This window comes from Crocodylus porosus, unplaced genomic scaffold (assembly GCF_001723895.1).
Source record: "Crocodylus porosus isolate Cpor-Errol unplaced genomic scaffold, CroPor_comp1, whole genome shotgun sequence".
NCBI classification, from domain to species: Eukaryota; Metazoa; Chordata; order Crocodylia; family Crocodylidae; genus Crocodylus; species Crocodylus porosus.
The window spans coordinates 1706328-1724548 of record NW_017728927.1 but is presented as its reverse complement, the minus strand read 5'-3'; the positions used below and the strand labels follow the sequence as shown (position 1 = coordinate 1724548).

Genomic DNA, 18221 nt, shown 5'->3' with positions numbered 1-18221 from the left:
GCAAGTATGCACTGATGTTTTTGGAGAAGATCTGCAATTCTTTGAACCCAATGCCTTGCTTAAAGTGGGTAGAGGAGAACCCAGTGGGTGTTCATTTGAGCTGATCTTTTTTTTGCATAAGAACAAATTGTTGGCTTTATGATCAGTGGAATCTTCTATCTGTTCCATTTACTGTTCCCGGAAAGGGAGTACTGTCCTCTTTGGTGGTGCCCCTTAACTTATTGCAAGTCCTTGCTTGTAATGCCCAATACTTTAACCAAAGATAGGCAAAACTTGCAAAGCAATAAACATACAAAACGAGATGTTCCATCGCTTTACCAGCAGGTGGCATTACCAGAGCAGTCAAAGATGGTTTTTACCATTACCAATGAAACTAATTGAGCAGTTTTCAATGAATAATTAATTCAGTGACTGTATGCCCTATTTTTGTTCCTGTTTTCTGCCAACATACAAATGGGTTGTACAAAGCTAATTGTTTGAAATTTTGACAAACATTGTATACAAATACTTTCTAACTTCTTCACATGCAGAGCAACCCCCTTGTGGGCCAGTTCCCTTGCGTCTATTATTCACTTCTCACTCAATATCAGCAGGTATTGAAGTCACTGAGTGTTGTTTCCCACCCCTCATTGGCTAATTGTAACATTCCTACATGGGAGGAGAAACTTGGATAAATTACTATAAATGTGAATATTTGAACAAGCACGAACACTTATCTATAATCATGGTTTTGACATTCATTCTAAAATCACTCTTATAAAACAAAAAAACCCTCCTCCAATTTTTAAAAGCAATGGATATGTGGGGCCATAAAAGATGGGGTCAAAAGCAAATTCATGTTGTTATTCAAATGAATGTCCAGATACTATTTATATTATTAACCTGTCTCTAATTATCGCAAGTTCTTGCCACTGATTCTTTTAGTGCAAACGGACTTCCTTGTTATATACCAAGTGCCTCGTAAGTCCATGTCAATCTGATCATCGGCCTCTGAAATCTTCAGGTGAGCTGTGAGGTTTGTAGGACTTTATAGTTGAAGGCATTTAGTCTGCAGATTCATTTATAAGCAGTACCGTGAATGCCATCTAGATAGTGAAGCCAATGAAATATAAGGAAGAGCATGAATATCACATGAAGAATAAAAACACCAAACTTTGAGGTCTCTTGTTTCAAAGCATGTAGTAGATTTAGGAGGATGATGCGAGTGGTTTGGACCAGTAATATTTGTTTGCAATGAGTGAATGATGGTTAAATGCTACATTTTGTGACAGGTTGTAAGAGCCATCCACAAAAACAGAGCATTCCCAGATGTAACCACCACGGTTTCACAGGCCCTATAAAGCTGTAGTAGGCAGACTCTGCTTAAGGGATAACCACCACTGAAAAGGGAAGTTTGTGGGTGATTTCTGGCTCCATTGCAATCAATGGCAAAACTCCCATTGGCCTCAAGAGAGCAGGGATTTCTTCCCATACATATACCTACACAAAACAGCAAGGGAAACATGTATGTGGGGAAAATCAGCACTAGAATATATGGATACGCAGCAAGAAAATGTTTGGCAGGTTGGCCTATCTCCTAGTAGTAAATGAAGCCAGGTGTCAGTTGCAGCTCTACTCTCCTTATTTTGCTGACAAATGTGTGTTTGGAAAAGAATGTGTGGAATTGAAAAAGAGCTTGCATAAAATGCTGATGATCCGAATTGTAGGGGCTTTAAAGAAACCTGCAGTTTTAAGTAGCAGAAATCCTTGCATCTCAAACTAAAGAAGCAATTAAGGAACATGAATCCTCAAAATCTGTTTCTGGAAGCCAGAATAAAGGAACTAATGTTTCCTGTATTACAGAATTAAGGAATTGCTTGCTTGAGACCCATACAAGATGACCACGGGGAAGAATATTTGCACAGAGACATTAATTCCCTCAATCAGTATTGGAGTCATGTCTGTTAGGTTTGTGTGTGTGGGGCTGGTGGGTGAGGGAGGTTTAAGAGATTACCTATATCTGTTCAGAATATGGCATTGCAGGGAAATTAGGTAGAATTCCCGAATTGTACCAGTTTTCCAAGCAGCCACTTAATAAAGGCATAAGCTTCAGCTGCGATGTTTGCACATATGAGTTCTTGTCTTTGCTAACTAATTACGATTCTACCTGTGTTGTACTTGGCAAGCAATCAGAATTTATTCAAGGGGACTCTTGCCAGCTGTGCTTGTGAAAATGCTTTCCATTAAGGTTTCATCTTAAATACTTGATTAATATTTATTATTTACTGGATGTAGCTGTTGATGGAGTTTACTTGCCCAGGAGAGCTTGGAAGACAAGCTGCAATCGTTTTTTCAGGAAGGGAGTGGGGAGGGGAAATAGCTGACTGCTGATTATGCTTATGCTGCAGTTGCTTAGGGCAGGCTAACTAGGCCTGATGTATATTAAGAGGGGAGGCAATCAGGCTGGTCTATAATGACCAGGTGCTGCTTCAAATTATAACCATGCACAGGCACTGAGGGTCTGATCTAACAAAGCATCAGTGCATGTGCTTAAGTCTAATGACATGAGCAGTCCCATGTTCTTGCTAGGTCCTGCACAGCGGAGGCATTGCAAACTCATTCAATGCTGTAGGCAGCCCAGGGGAGGGGTGTGAAACTAGGGTTATAAACTGACTGCTGGAGAGTAGGGACTGGGGAGGGACAGAGTCTGATCCACCATGGCCCTTCTGGCTGCTACTGGTGCAGCTGATGCTACGGCAGTGCATACTCAGGCTGTTGTAGTTAGGGGATGGGCACAACATGGCCACCAATCTGGCATCAGTTGAAACTGATGCCCAATTCTGGTGCTCTGCAAGCCCACCCCTAGTATGCTGCTTCTGGAAGGTACTGGCAACCTGGTTAGATTATATATTAATATAGTGCCTGTGATGGCCTGTTCCATTCAGTGTTTGCTAAGAGAAATAACATAAAATATAGCTGCAATGAGGGCCAAGACACTTTATTTCAATGAAATTATAATTTTAGGTCACAAATCAAAACTGACTTGCTGTATTTCCCTTAATCTTAGTCTGCACAGTGCTGTGACACTTATTCTAGTGGACAGTCCTATTGACTTTGATGGACCTAGTAATGTGAAGAAGGATTACATGTGATATACAGATCTGTCATACAGCTCAGCATGACTGTGAATCTCTCCTGAAGAGAGAGGCTGTGATCTAGCTAGTGTGGGGGCTCTAGGTTTCTGGAGGGAGACGTTAGTTAACATGTAGTGACCTATATTGTGCAACTAGCCACGCAATGTTATAAATAAAATCATTCTCAAAATGTTCCCCTGTGACACAAATGTCCAGAGTGTCCTTAGACCTTTTAGCCTTACCTCAGTCAAGAGATGCCTCCTATGAACCCAATGAAAGAGATGAGGCTGACTTAGTCATGTGAGCTCCCAAGTCTATTGGATGTAAGTATGGAGGATGTTCTCTGAATCGGTGAAGATGCGCATAGGACTAGTTAAGATCTGACACGAACATAATCAGAAATTCAGAGGAAGGATTTATTTACATTGTATTGCGTTTCCCATAAAGCCAGGTTTAAAATGATTATGAACATTTCTTGTGCTTCCAGCAATGATTATACCAATCATGGTATTCATACATTATCAGTTTCTAACACAGTATACTCTAGGGGCCAGATGCCATTCTGATGCACTGCACCATACCAATGACTTGACTGGTTTGCCCAGCTGCAATAGAAAGCAGGATGTGGTTCTTCTTTCTTTAATATTGTCACATAAAGTAGTTAAGACTTAGGAAGCAAATTCCTCTCACCTTCCTAGGAAGTAGTGGATAAAGCAAGCAGAAGTTAGATTTTAAGAATATAGACTGGAATTATCAAAGGAGTAAGAGAGAAAAGATGGATTCCCATGGAAGACCTGTGGGAGTTAGGCCATATTGCAGTCTATAAATCATTAAACATACATACTATATGTAATGTAGTATCCAGAAAAAAATCAGATTTAGGATTAATCTAAATCAGACTAAAAAATGAATGCTCTCTCTTGGGTCTAAGTAAGGTGGACAATAGTAGTTCTCTCAGGCTTACTTGGTCCAATTCAGTTAACAGTTATGACATCTGTTTCAGTTTTGTTTTTGTTACTGAAAAAGAATTCAATTAAGTTAGTTAATTGAATGTAATCACTTTGCTGATGAAATTTAAAAATATCGGTCAAATTCAGCTTCCACTTCTGCCAATGCAGTGTACCGACTTCTGGAAGTTGTACTGTTGTAACTAAGAGCAGATTTTGAGCTGGAGGTAAGCCTCACAGTCCATATACGTCCTCAAGCCTTGACCAAGACTTTTCTCCCTGGATTGCACACAGACTGTGATGTGAGTTGTTAATTCCTGTCTTTCACCCCAGAGATGACTGGACATACATGGAGTGGAATGAATACACTTCAGGTCCTTTGGGAGAAAGTGTACGGGGTATATCTAAGAGGGTCTTGCTTTACAAAATGGTATATTTTGTAAAACCAAAATATTTGCAACTACAAAATGAATGGCTTCTCATGTAAGAAAAATACAAATCCATGCTTTTCTTTTAAAGGAAGAAACCACGTACCATATAATTATCTCTGCCATATTCTCCACCCCCTCCTTCTAATGATAGGCAAAGTGCACTGTTATGAATTCTTAATGTTACTTCATTCCTCTTACACATAAAACCTCTTTACCAAGTTGATAGCCCTCTTTATTATGGAAATGCATGGAGAGCCAGAGCCATAATGCCAGGTACCGTCACTGACAAAGCAGCATGTAAACCTGGGAAAAGGAAACAGTTTATTATCAGAAGACTCCTAAAAGTTTGTATGTCCTGTTGAAAAACAAACATGTATCCAGATTTAACAGAATAATCTCAGATAATGCCCACATCATGCCTATTCTCCCTAACAATTATTTCTGACCTTCCAATATATGTTTCATGGATTAATGATTGCATTTTTAATGGTAAACATGCTGTAAAACAATGTGGCTCTGTTTTTGATTTTACTTGGTTTTGATGGTGTAAATCAGGAGTAATGTCACGGCAGGCAGGTCAACCTAGAAGCTCTCTAAACAATGACAAAATCACTTCATTTCTGCTTTTAGAATTCCTTTTGTTTTCTGTGTGCATTGAGTTTTTACTGGATGTTTGGGTGAGTTCTGGACCATCATATTTTCTTCTCCAATTACGAGGTACAGAAAGGTACTTACCAAAGCTGAGAGAGAAACTGCTGTCTACGAGAAACTCAAAACCTGCAGGAGTGGAAGAAAAAATTACCCGTTGGTAGATAATTAGTCAATATTCCATAAGAAGCAATCCATGGCACCCTTTTTGACATGTAAAAATCCCCAGTCCACTTCATATTAACTCTTCTGCATAGCTATGTGATATTACATTGCTATCTGTGCATATTCATTTGTTTCTACCACTGCATCTGACTAACTGCATCATCCTCATCGTGAATGACTCGTGCCCTTGGTGGCTGGGGGCGCACAGCGGTGGTGGGAGCGCACCAGCAGGAGCGGTGGGAGCCTGGCGGCGGTAAGCAGGGGAGCTCCTGCAGCTGCCGCTGGTGCTGTCGGCAGCAGGATGGGGGTGGTGCTGCCAGCAGCGGTGGTGGCCAGCAGGGATTACGGACCACCTGCGGACACCACCAACACCAGGTGGGGAGCAGCAGCTGCCCACGTGTGCTGCCGACAGTGTCAGCAGCACCCTTTTGTAGGGGGTGCACCCTGATTGCCCCTGATCCTAATGCCCAATTCAGAAGTGGGTGGACCAGTGGAGCAATCTGTCTGTATTCAGATATACTTGCTTGGTAACTTGCTCTATGCTCTTCTATCCATACACTTCCATGGAGACATCTTTTTAACTATTCTTTTAAAACCTAATATTGATTTACTCTGCTCTGATGAATTTAAAGGAGCAAACTGGGCTTCTGTAAGCCCAGCTTGAATTGATTTTAGAAATATCCATGCACCAAATTGCATCAACAGCTAAATTTACTTAAAATCATACTTGTTGGCTTAAACTGGTGCACCTTCCTGTGTTTACACTAAGCAAAGGAGTATGGAGCTTTGAGCTGGTTAAAACTACACAGCTGTCATGTTGCTGGTATCTCTTACCTTGGCGGGCAATGGGTCCCACTTCCAAAGCGTAGGTCTCAACTTGTTGCTGCCCAATATGACTTCTTCTGGAGCAGGACTGCAAAGAGCAAATCCAATTAGAGACTCTTCAGTGGTGTTTACAATGCAGCATTTATTAATAATGGAAAAATGTCCTTGCCTCAATGAACTACAATTTCTGATTGTCATAAATGCACTTACAGGTTTGCATGCTTCAGTGCTGACATCGCAGAGATGTATTTGGCAGTGTAGGTAAACAAGGTTATGGTTCCCAACAAACTTAAACATCTGAAGGGAAAACTGTCCTTGAGTTGAGACACCATTTTCTTCTACTGATATAGTAGAGTCCTGTCTGTTTGGACACCTGAAAGAAAAGCTGTTATAACCATGCTATAATGATAACTTGAATTTCAGATGATTTAGCAGTCAGCATTTGTTATGCATTTCAGATGCTACAGTATAAATAGCTCATAAAGAGTGTTGTATATTAAATTTGCCAAGTGTTGGCAGGTTAAAAAAGAACAGGTTAATTTAAAGTAAGCAGGTAACTTAAATTGTGTGAAGGTAAACATTTAGGAACTGATTTCCTTTCTTAGGGAAGTTACCAGCTCCCAAAGCCAGTCACCTACTAACTAGGTAATTTGATAAGTATAATGTACCACTGCCAGAGGGTATTACACAGAAAGGAGGAGATTGACTGACTGTTGGGAAAGAGAACTACATCAAAATGCTTCAGGCTGAGCAGGTCCTGTTTCATCTTATCTCTGTGATCTGTCCCACCTGCCATAACATAACAGGTTTGCTGGGCTGTGACTCCTCCTCAGGCCAAGCCAATGACAGAAATATATGAAGGTCTGAGTGGTTCCTATAGCAAAGCTGGACCAGCAACCAGGAGGAAACTGGTAAACCGTCAGGAGTGCTTGGTGCATATGAGTAGCAGAGGAAAGGGCAATAACAGCATTTTAAAATTGCCTGTCCGTGAGACTTCATTTTCTAACTGCCATGGACAGTTTCAAACTGCTTTTGAAAACAGAACTTTCTCCTGAGTAGAAATTCTCTTATTCATTTTGGGGGGACAGTCTGTGATTTTGACATTCTTTCCACAAAAACAGTTGTCTCCTTGTCCCTCTGATGATACAATAATAATCGCCAGAGAAGAGCCTCGGGCAAGATTTGTCCTAGTCAGGCCACAGGTTTAATGACTTTCTTCTCTCTTAGGAAAAGAGGACTGGAAAGGGCCTCCTGCCCCATCAAGTCCAGTCCATTACACACAGTCAGTTGACATGCTGATAGAAAGAGGCAAGATCCTTTGCATATCAGCCTTACCCATCATGAATGATGAAATACTTGGTCAGATCAGTAGCATTTTTTGCAGGGGTAGCATAACAACTCTCCATCAGCAAGACAAACTGGGATGTGTCTCCATCTTCAAACATTATGCCTACATATAGCATGTCATCTGTTGATAACACAACCTTTGAGCCTTCAAAAGGCGAAGTGTAATTTTGATCCCTGTACAGAGCCATTTGCACTGTGAACATTCCGGTGCCGCCAGTGCTGATATTGATGGAACTAAAACAACAAAAGAATTGTTTTTAAACCAAAAAGCAACTTGTGGGGAGAGAAAATATAATATGACCTTAAGGGATATATCAGGTAATTAGTGACAGTGCCAGACAGCAGCCAGCTACCCCGGCAAGGAAAAATAATTTGTTGCTGTTCAAAAATATTACTACTCTAAGAGACAAGTTTAAACTTACTTCATTAGCACTAAGTTTTGGATTTTCACTATGCACACTGTATCCTTACTACACACTCCATTTCAAAACTGAGATCCACTAGTCCAGGAGCTACTAGTGACTGTTTTGGCCCTTGGCACAAGGTAGAGCAGCCATAGGGTTCGGCTGGAATGGCTCCATTTGGGCTATTCTTCTGGCCCAGGACTAGTTCAAGGGGCATAGCTCATTCCAGCAACACTGAGTCCCAGTGATGATATATCACTATATCCATGTGGAGTGGAACAGCTGCTGTTGTACTAGGTTGGCCAATTTTACAGCAACAGGTGATTATCCCCCCACCCCTGCCCTTTCTCCCACAAGCCAGAAATACTTAAACAGTACTTTGAAGCATCTTTTTACTGTTCTTGTACTACCAGAACATTGCACAAAATAGAGAGTATGAGCATGGCTTCAGTGCCTCTCCTTGACACAACATCCACCATGGTAGCTCAAACATAAATGGGAATATCATTTGTCTAGATGAGTATCTCCTCATTAATATACAATCCCATACCTTATAACAGGCTCAATGGCTGTTTTAAGACTGAGTTTCATATCCAGTGGGTAGGAGCAGTAAAAATTAATATTTATTTCATTGTCTCTAACAATAATCCCATCTGCCAGATAAAGAGTGTTGCTGTAGGTGGCATGTGTTGCATTTTTCTGTGGGAAAAAATTAAGCCATTATAGCTTCTGCAGTTTGTAGATTGATATGCTACAGTATCTGACTTCATCATTCTCCAAGCTTTCATCTTGTTACAAGTAGGGGGAAGAGGAACAAGCAAGCAAATTCTTCTCAGTGGGCACATCTACACGTGCACATTTACTGTGCAGTAACTAAAATTACTGAGCAGTTCAGGCACATTTGTACATGTGCATACTAGGGCTATGCAAAGCTTTAGTCCCTGATTCGATTCGGTGGAGATTCCATCTAATTTGGTGGCCAAATCATTGAATCTGAATTGAATCAGGAGACCCTTTAGTCTCTCTGACTCGAATCAGAACCCTCCAAATCAATTCGGGGAGATTCAGAAAGGTTTGGAGATTTGGACGTAGACACAGCTTTTTCCTACATACCTCAAGGTATCAGGCGGCTCGTGAATGCTGCGATGGTGGGGTAGGTGGAGAGTCCAACAGGTGTGCGATGGGCTCCCCAGCATGCTTAGCAGCAGACCTGGAAGTGGACTAGAAACACTTTGGGTTCACTTCTGGGTCCACCAGGGGGCATGCCATGGGGGGCCCCCGCACTCCCTCAGCTCAGTGACTGGTGCCTCCTGGGTCTGGGGGGGCACCTGGGGTCCCCCTGTGGCTGATCACCAAGCCAGGGAGACACCGGGGGGGGCCCCCAGCACACTCTTGCGGACCCAGAAGTGGTCTGGAAGTACTTCCAGTCCACTTCCAGGTTCACCACAAAGCATGTGGGGGGGCCCCCCTTGCCCTCCTGTTGGACGGTCCATCCACCCCAGCATTGCAACATTCATGATCCACACCTGGTACCTCAAGGTACATAGAAAAAACATTTGAAGTGGTGTCTATGGCCAAATCGCTGTTTCTCTGAATCAGCATTGAATCATCAAATTTGGATTTGGCCAAATTGAATCGGGGAGAGTGATCTGAATCAATAAATTGAATCTCAGTCCCCAGTTCAGGCTGAATCTGAATCGCATATGGACCATTTCACACGCCCCTAGTGCATATCTATACTGTGCAGTAAATATGGTGACTTACTCCAACTTAAGGGTAAATTTGTTACCCGCACCTTAATACCTGCACATCTAGACACCAGCCTATTCCTGCTTACTGCTCAGTAATCTACTGCACAGTAAATTTAAGCTGGGGTAAATGCATATGTAGACATGCCCAGTAAGGTCTTGCAATTAATTATCTTAACCCCTTATTCTTCTGTTTCTTGTCTTATCTCTCAAAATCTTTAATGATGGGTTTTCTCTTATTAATCTTAATTGATCATATCACAGTTGTGCTTCGAGGCTCTTAAATAGATCAGGGCTCCTTTGTGCTAAGCATTGCACAAACATACATTGAGACTGGTACCTCAAACTACCTGAAATCTAAATGAGAAAAACAAAGGAGAGGAGGAGAAGCAGAAAGAAGTGAAATGAATTGCCAGAGGTCACTTAGCAGGTTAATAATAATAATAAGAAGAAGAAATAAGAAGAAGAAATCCAAGTCACTACCTCCCAGGATGAAGCCCTGACTAATAGGCTTAGGGAATAAGCATCAACTTATCTGAGGTTTCAAGGATGAGAGAGACTGTACCAACTTTTTTTCATTTTTTAGACCAACTTTTTTTCATTTTTTAGCCCCTGACTGGTACATTCACTTGTTGACTCAAATACAGTCATGCAGGGGTTTTCAACCTTTTTAAATAAGTGTACCCCCGGCAGCCCCCTTTTTAGTAAGTATACCCCAGGGTAGAGGGTGGCAAGCAGCCAGGTACCGAGCTGGGGTGGGGTGGTGAGCAGCTGGACACCAAACAAGGGCATGGTAAGTGGCAGAGTGGCGATAGCACAGAGTCTGTGCAGCTCTGCTCTCGCCCTACCCCATCCCTGCTCCTGTGAGGTAGCAGCGCAGGGTGGTGGTACTCAATCCCCGCCCACCCCCCCACACTTCCTGGGACCTTTCAAAGTATCCCCAGGGGTATGTATACCCCCAGTTGACAAACCCTGCTGTTTCTGTCTTTTTTATAAGAGGCATACTGTACATTATGGAGAAGAGACATCTAAAAGAGACCTACCGTTAGCAGTGTTCCACACTTTCCAGCCTGCGTTGGAGTCACCACTGACACCAAACTTCTATTGTTATGCTCCTCAAAGCCAGCACACTTATCGTCTTTCAAGTACATGATTATTTCTTGGAATCCAGCGTTTTCCAGTTGGCACTTACTAAGCGACACCTTAATTTGACTTGTACCACAATCTAGCTCAGGTTGCAAACTTCTGATATCTTAAAACACAGTAAAAGGACTAGATGTTGCTTGGTATTATCAAGGAAAACTCTTGCTTTGTATATCAGTGATTACCTTGTAATCCATGATTAGTATTAAGGGAGTGAATTGGATCTGTGTTGGTCCCTCACTCTTATGCTTTGTAGGGTTTGCTCTGTCACTTCCACCTTACTGATAACTTTAGTGGGATTTTTTAATAACAAACTGAAATGTTTTGTTGAAGACTGAGTGCAGTAGAATGGGAAGTAAACTGAGTATCTGTGGGTGTGTCTACACATGCATATAAATGTGATGCAATAAACTCTGGTGCTTATCACACTGGAGTTTATTGCTCCTGGGCATGTGTTTACATGTGCACCCAGGAGTACAGCAGGTTGAGTCGGGTGGGAACAGCTCCAGTTGGCAGGGGGCCTGGGGGATCAGCCTGCCAGCCCAGGACTGCTCCCTCCCAGCTCAACATGCTGCGGAGGGGCTGGCTGGAGCACGAGGGCACTTCAGCAGGGGGCTAGCCAGCAGGCATCCTCCACATTGAAGCACCTCATGCCCCAACCAGCTGGGGCAGCATCTACACATGTGCTGTTAAAAAACTCTGCATCAGGATGGTACTTGTATTAGTTTACTCCAACCTAATAGGGGTGCATGTGTAGATGCATGACATTTACTGGGCAGTTATTTAGTCTACTGCACAGCAAATGTCTCATGAAGACATACCCTGCATGTTTTTAAATATATCCCTAAATTCAAAGTGAAGTACTTGTAGGACTGTAGAAGAACAGCATTGTGGAATGTAAGGGAAGAGATATTTAATCAGGACAGTTAGTCCACAGCTTTAACAGGCTGACTTCAGTCATGAGGTTGCTTGCTGGAAAATGATACAGTCATAACACTGCATTCTCCTTGCCTTTTGTAATGAAGGAACCCCCAGAAAAAGAGCAGATTTTGCAGTCCCCAAGTCCTGGTCCTGGAATCCTTTCTGACACTTTGCAAGTTATGCAGGTTTGAGCAAGAGGCTTGTTGCAGCCTGTCCCTGTATACACTCCATGAGTGAAGTCCTTGCCCCATTGAAGTCAATGAGAATTTGGCCACTGACTTCACTGGTTCCAAGAATTTACCCTGTGCACCCAGATGCATCTAGGTGATCCTAGCAAGTTTTGAAGCCTGTACACATACATGTAAAGGGAAAAAAAATCATTTTCCTCTATCTTTATGTAGGTAATAAGATGTTTTTCTGCTTTTTGGTAGTCTGTTCAACTTACATACCTGTGTTGTTGGATTCCTTTCTGCAGTAACAACCCCAGCTTCCATTTACGAGCTTACATTCCTCATCTGCGTTACAAGAGCATGGGTTGCCAACATAGGCAGGATCTAAAAGGTCAGACAGGTAAAGGGAAAGAGATTTAACAGGTGTACTGGTGTTTTATTTGTAGAAGGAAAACATTAAACCCCAAACAGTTCCAAGTGACTCACCTGTGCAGTACGTCAAAGAACAGGCTGGTGTTCCACTAAATTTATATACAAAATATCCATCAGGGCAAGCCTTTATCTGTACGGCAATTGACCAATAGCAGCACGTATTTGACCAGTGGGCGCAAGCATTACGAGTGACTATCCCAGCATCGCTGGAAGGGTGTGATCCATCTAACCACAGTGGTGCATCAGTGTTGCACCTGTATATTGGTACACAGGCTTCTGGCATGCGCTCCCCACCCATGCCTATAAATCGATACCAGCCTACTTTGTCACTATCACAGTTGCTTCCGGACCCATAGGAGGTGCTGCGCCAGTAATTGTCAAGGACTTTGTAATTTGAACAAGGGTCAGCACAGATGCGGGATGCATCAATTTTGAAGCAGTCAGCTCCAAAGTCACAGGATTCTAGAGTGCAGTTCTCTGCACTGCAGGAATAGCCATCGCCAGCAAACCCCTGGGGACAAGAGCAGGAATAGCTGCCATTGTGGTTAGTGCACATTGCTAATGAATGGCAGCGGTTTAAGTTGGGGGTAGAGCATTCATCAATATCTCTACAGCCACCCTCTGAGGAAAGCAGGAACCCACTGGGGCACTGGCAGATGTATGAGCCCAAGGTATTTACACAGGCGCCTGCTGGACACAGGTTCAAACCAGGAAAGGCACATTCATCCACATCGGAACAACTGAAGCCATTGCCAGCGAACCCATCTTTGCACACGCATTTTCGAAGGCCATCGTTCTCCTCACAGGTGGCATTGCTATGACAGTCTGAGCAGCGAGCTGAAGCTGTTTAAGCACAAATACAGAGAACTGACTTATTTGTGAGCTTCACAAGCTTTGTTCATTTAAACAAACTGTCCAAGGAAATTGGTGCAAGTTCTGTGCCCCTGTTGGGAGCAGTGATTCATCAAAGAAACATGCAAGTGATAATCAGATGTGCGACATGTGTGTCAATAAAACTGTCTGTAAAGATAAGCCAAATTCATTCAGTATTTAGGGTGCAGCTATCCTTGGTTGTAGTAGGTATTGCTGGTGCTTATATCACATCTGAATCGCTTTCCTAAAGTAGAATGGTTTTCAAGCGTGGCACCTGGGAAACCTTGCTTTTTCTTGTGTAAATGGCACTTTGTTCAAACAGTATATTATTTGTGAGTGCAGGTTTTCCATTTGCATAGACAATATGCCAGGTAAGGAAGACCTGGGATTATTGAGTCCAGAGAAGAGAGGCCTGAGGGGTGAATTCAAATCCCCCCAAAAAAGAGGATGCTAATGAGGTATTTATTGTGTCCACAAGGGACTGGTTTAAACTGCAATGAAGGAAAAGTGAAGTCAGTAAAGATCTTTCCACTAACTTCAGTGGTTATAAGGTGAGACCATATGGGGTCATGTTTGGAAAGCAGCCTTCAAGCCATGATAAAAAGAATAGCCTAGAAACTAAGTAACGTACAACAAAGAGTACCCAAAATGTTGGGGTCCTGCGGCCCAATCCTGTAGGGTTCTGAGTACTCAAATGCCCACTGATATAAATGAGAGCTGAAGACTGTTCTTCTTTAAGAATTGGGCCCTCAGTTTATTCAAAATCAAACTGAACTTCCTGGTGTCCTACAGACATTTCTGTAGACGCTTCAAGTTTGCACCACTGTAATCTACTCCCATTGAAGCCAATGGCAAAACTCCAATTTGCTTCGCTAAGAGAGTTTTTATGCACGTGGGATAACCATGAGTCAGAAGGAAAAACTAGTATATATACTCTTGACTAATAAGTGCAGAAAGTGAAAGGATTGGTCATGTATGAACAAAAGATCAAAACATGTATGCTAAGTAGTGTCTTGAACTGGTTTTACTTACATATTGTTGTTTCTGAAGACATGTAACACTGAAGGCCAGCTAACAGCAGGCTGAGATAAAAAAGACCCTGCATGTTTAGTTTTATTATCTATGGTAGAAAATAAAGAGATGTTAATATTACAGGTTAAATCTTCAATTTATTTAATTTCACTTTGCAACCTGGCTTGCACGCTGAGCTACCTGTCCTTGGATCTGTATTACAGTAATTGGCTATAAAACTTCTGAGACTCTCCAGCCCCTGGAGGCTATGAGAGGTGCAAGTTCTCAAAAAGTCCCAAAATATGGCCATTCTGTACAATAGCCCAATCCTGCTCCAACTGAGGTGAATGGAAGATTTGAGATAAATTCAAAGAGAGGAGGATTAAGGTTTAGAATTTTTTTTAGGAACTTTAATTTTTGATTTCTGTGAGCAATTGAGGAAATCAGCGCAAGAAGTTTGTGAACATAATTGATGTTGATTAATTTAAAATACCAGCTAATTATTTTAACACTTTTTTCCCTACATCTACAGAGTTAATTTTACCTCAGAGTTATCAGTTTTAGCAAATTCTATTTCTAACGTGTTTAGATCCCCCAATGAACAGTGCAATAAAGATAGAGCTGGGCAAATAGCAGACTTTTCAATTTCCCTCTCCCTCCCCTGCAAACTAGCAATTTGGCAAGTTTTAACATGAATTCACAAAATATTTGAGTCACCAAATTTGTATTTTTCACCAAAAAAAAAAAAAAGATTATTTTTCTCAGAAAATTATGCGTATGGAGTTGACCCAGAGCCTCTGAAATGGAATGGGATATTCCCACTGATAGCACTGGGTCTTGAATCGGGTTCTACTCATGTGAAAAAAGGGAAGAGGAGCCACATGATGATTTTAAATTGGCAAATATCCTCATTAACAGGCTTCTAGACTGCCTCAGACTTTTGAAGGATGAATGACTGGTTGTAGCATACACGCACAAATGTACTAAGAATATGAGTATATTAGTGCCATTCTTCCTATCACTTCTCCATAGTTCAGTTTGTAATCTCATCAATCTGTCCACCTCTATTTTAGATATTTACTTGACCCTCATTACCATTGTACCTGAGTGCCTCAGTTTTTAATGCATTTATCCTCCCACCACCCTTTTGCACTTGAAGCATACTTTCCAATCTGAGACAGTTGGCAGAAACCAAGGCACTCACCTGACATGATGGTAGACGACAGTCATTGTATTTCTCTCAAGTCTTTGGTCAACCAATTTAAAGCCCCGTTCATAAATAGTACCTCACTCTTACTCTGGATGTCTCATTTAGAAATCTTAAACTACTTTACGATGTAACTGAAGCATCATTATTTCCTTTTTGGAGGTGGAGAAACCGAGACAGTGAGAGGAAGTCACTTTCTAGTGTCATCCTAGACAAGTTCTCTGTCCAGCAGTCTGCACCCCCTTTGAGTGCAGCACTTCCTTACCTTGCAATCTTGACACTATCCTTTTTTAGATACTTTTATATCAGAAAATAAACAAAATTATTAACAGTAGAAGTTTCCAGTAACAAAATTTGGTAATTTGATATCATGTTAATTGCAAATCCGATTGGGGAAAAAGGAATAGAAATTTTTATGAGTCTCTGGCTTCTCTGGCAGTGTAATATTTCCTTGATTCTTAGCAACAAACATTTATATTCTTAATATGTTATACCAATGATTCCTAAACACGAAGTCATATAGAGAAGCTACTGGGGCTTGGCTTATGCTATATAAACAATTAACAGTCAGTGGGCTTTTACTTACCTGAAGGTGAAAAAACAAAGCTGTGTGTTCAGTCTTATTTCCCCCTTTTATACCTTCTGCAGTGGGAAATTAGACGTCAGACGTTTCATCAGCTATATTTGTAGTGTCATTGCACACACAAAAAAGAGAAAGCCACTCTCATTTATCTTACTCTTTTCCTGGTTGTGTGGTTTTTCCTGCATTACTAAAAGGCCATAATATGATTGACAGGTTGGATCAGACACTTGAGGAAACAAAAGGCTTATTAATTCTTACCATGGCCTAGGAGATGCCATAATGCAAGTGAATTATATAACACTGGCAGATGGTGGTGGTCTTCCCAGGGACAGCAGCAAGGCCTTGTCAGGCTGAACTTGAATAGCAAATATTCACACAAAGGAACGCAGCACCACAGTGAGCACTCAGTGCTGGTCCTATCCTGTGAAGATGATTATGAATCCTTGGTGAACGCCAGCACAAATCTCTTCAATCTGCTTTCCCTAGCACTGTGTATGTTTAAAACAAGCATTCCCAAAACAAAGCCTTACACTGCATACATAATGAAGGTGCTTTGTACCTGGTCTAGATGCTGTGGGGATGCACAAAAAAAGAAGTGAGAGAGGAATCCTCTCCAGTCATGGGACTGGGTGTGGTAACCCTAGCGGGTAGAAGGCATCCTTTCCATAGGGCTGAAAGGGCAGGGCAGAAGTTCCTGATCCTCCACGCTTGCCTCCCACCAGGGTGTTAGCAAACAGGGTGACTCCTCCTGGGCAAGGTTCCCTCTAAGGTGCGCGCGTGCACAGCTGTGCACAACTAAAAGTCTGGCCGCGCACAGCCTTTTCAAGGTCACGCTCCAGGAGAGGAGCTGAAGGTCGGCTCCTGGGTGAGGTGGGGGCAGGAGCCTGGTGCGGGCTCCACTGGCTCCGGGGAAGTGCTCCGCTCCCCTGCTTCACCTCGGGGAGTGAGGACGCACGTGGCATCAGGGCCAGGGAGTGGAGCACTTCCTCAGAGCTAGCAGAGCCCATGCCAGCCCCCGACTCCGGCCTCCATCCCTGCCTTGCCTCACCCTGGGGAGGAGCCACTGCCTGCCCCAAGTGAGGCTCCAGTGGCTCCAGGACACTGCTCCACTCCCCCACATTGCCCTGGGGAGCAAGGAGGCATGTGGCATCTGGGGAGCAGAGCTGGGGAGCAGAGAAGTGTCCCAGAGCCAGAGGAGCCTCATTTGGGGCAGGCAGTGGCTCCTCCCCAAGGTGAGGCAATACAGGGATGGAGGCTGGAGCAGAGGGCTGGCACGGCCTCTGCCAGCTGCAGGGAAGTGCTCCACTCCCTGCCTCTGATGCGGGGGAGAGGAGCTCCAGCTCCAGCCTCTGGCCCCAGCCTCTTGGCTCCAGCCCCCTGGCCCCAGCCTCTCAGCTCCAGCCCCCAGTCCCAGCCTCCTGCCCCCAGCTTCTCTGCTCCAGCCTCCAGCCTTCAGCCCCCTTCAGTAAGTGTCCCACACCAGACCAAGGCGGTGCACTCACGGACTGAGGCAGCGCGCTCACGGACCACTACTCCTTAGAGGGGATGTTGCTCCTGAGCTAGTAGGTTTAAAGCTTTGTGCCCAGAGAGGAGAGCTGTGGTCTTCTCAGTCTGCTACCCAACAGCAAGGACAAGCCCCAGCTGCCCTGAGTAGCAAGAACAGTAACCAGATATGAAACCAAGTGCAGAAAGGATGCTTGATGATTCCTAAAGATTCATTGCCTAAAGATCAGTATAAGGATGTAGCAAAAGGGGATTCATGTAAGAGAGAAAAGTATCTTCTTCAGGTGCACCCTGACCTGTGGATGTGTTTCCTTGCACACTTGAGACAATATGCATTATTACTAGGTTCTGCTCGGAAGGCGAAAGGGTGATAACCATGAACTTGAGAATGCTTAATGATCCAGAAGTTACAAATGAGCCTGTGCAAAATAAAAAATTAATAACAGACAGGTTTCTGCCAATTCTCACAGCAAACAGCTCCTAACTCTGCATTCTGAACTCAATAGGACTGCCGGTGTGGGAGCAAGGGTGTCAGTCAGCATCTTATGCTGTTTGGCAGGTGACTGTGTTTTCTTCTCTAATTTTCAGTTCCTGATCTCAAGTGAAGAGTTGAGTGTTTGAAACTTGGATTCTTCATATGAAATATTGCTTTAATTTTTTTTTTTAATATAATGGCTGTATTTAATACAAAGAACAATAATAGCTTTATTTGGAGAGCTGACAAATCAAATGCGGAGTTCACTTAATGGT

At 42.9% G+C, this 18221-nt stretch overlaps 1 protein-coding gene across 1 annotated transcript; it reads right to left on the bottom strand.

The window, feature by feature from the left end:
- Window positions 1–4011: 4011 nt before the first annotated feature.
- Window positions 4012–14272, bottom strand: UMOD (uromodulin). The gene is made up of 10 exons (XM_019542162.1): window positions 14200–14272; window positions 12349–13137; window positions 12142–12246; window positions 10672–10880; window positions 8431–8579; window positions 7465–7710; window positions 6340–6502; window positions 6139–6217; window positions 5227–5268; window positions 4012–4794 (listed from the first exon to the last, which is right to left on the bottom strand). Exons 1-10 carry the CDS (start codon window positions 14270–14272, stop codon window positions 4727–4729), a joined length of 1923 nt encoding a protein of 640 aa, XP_019397707.1. The 3' UTR covers window positions 4012–4726.
- Window positions 14273–18221: the final 3949 nt, after the last annotated feature.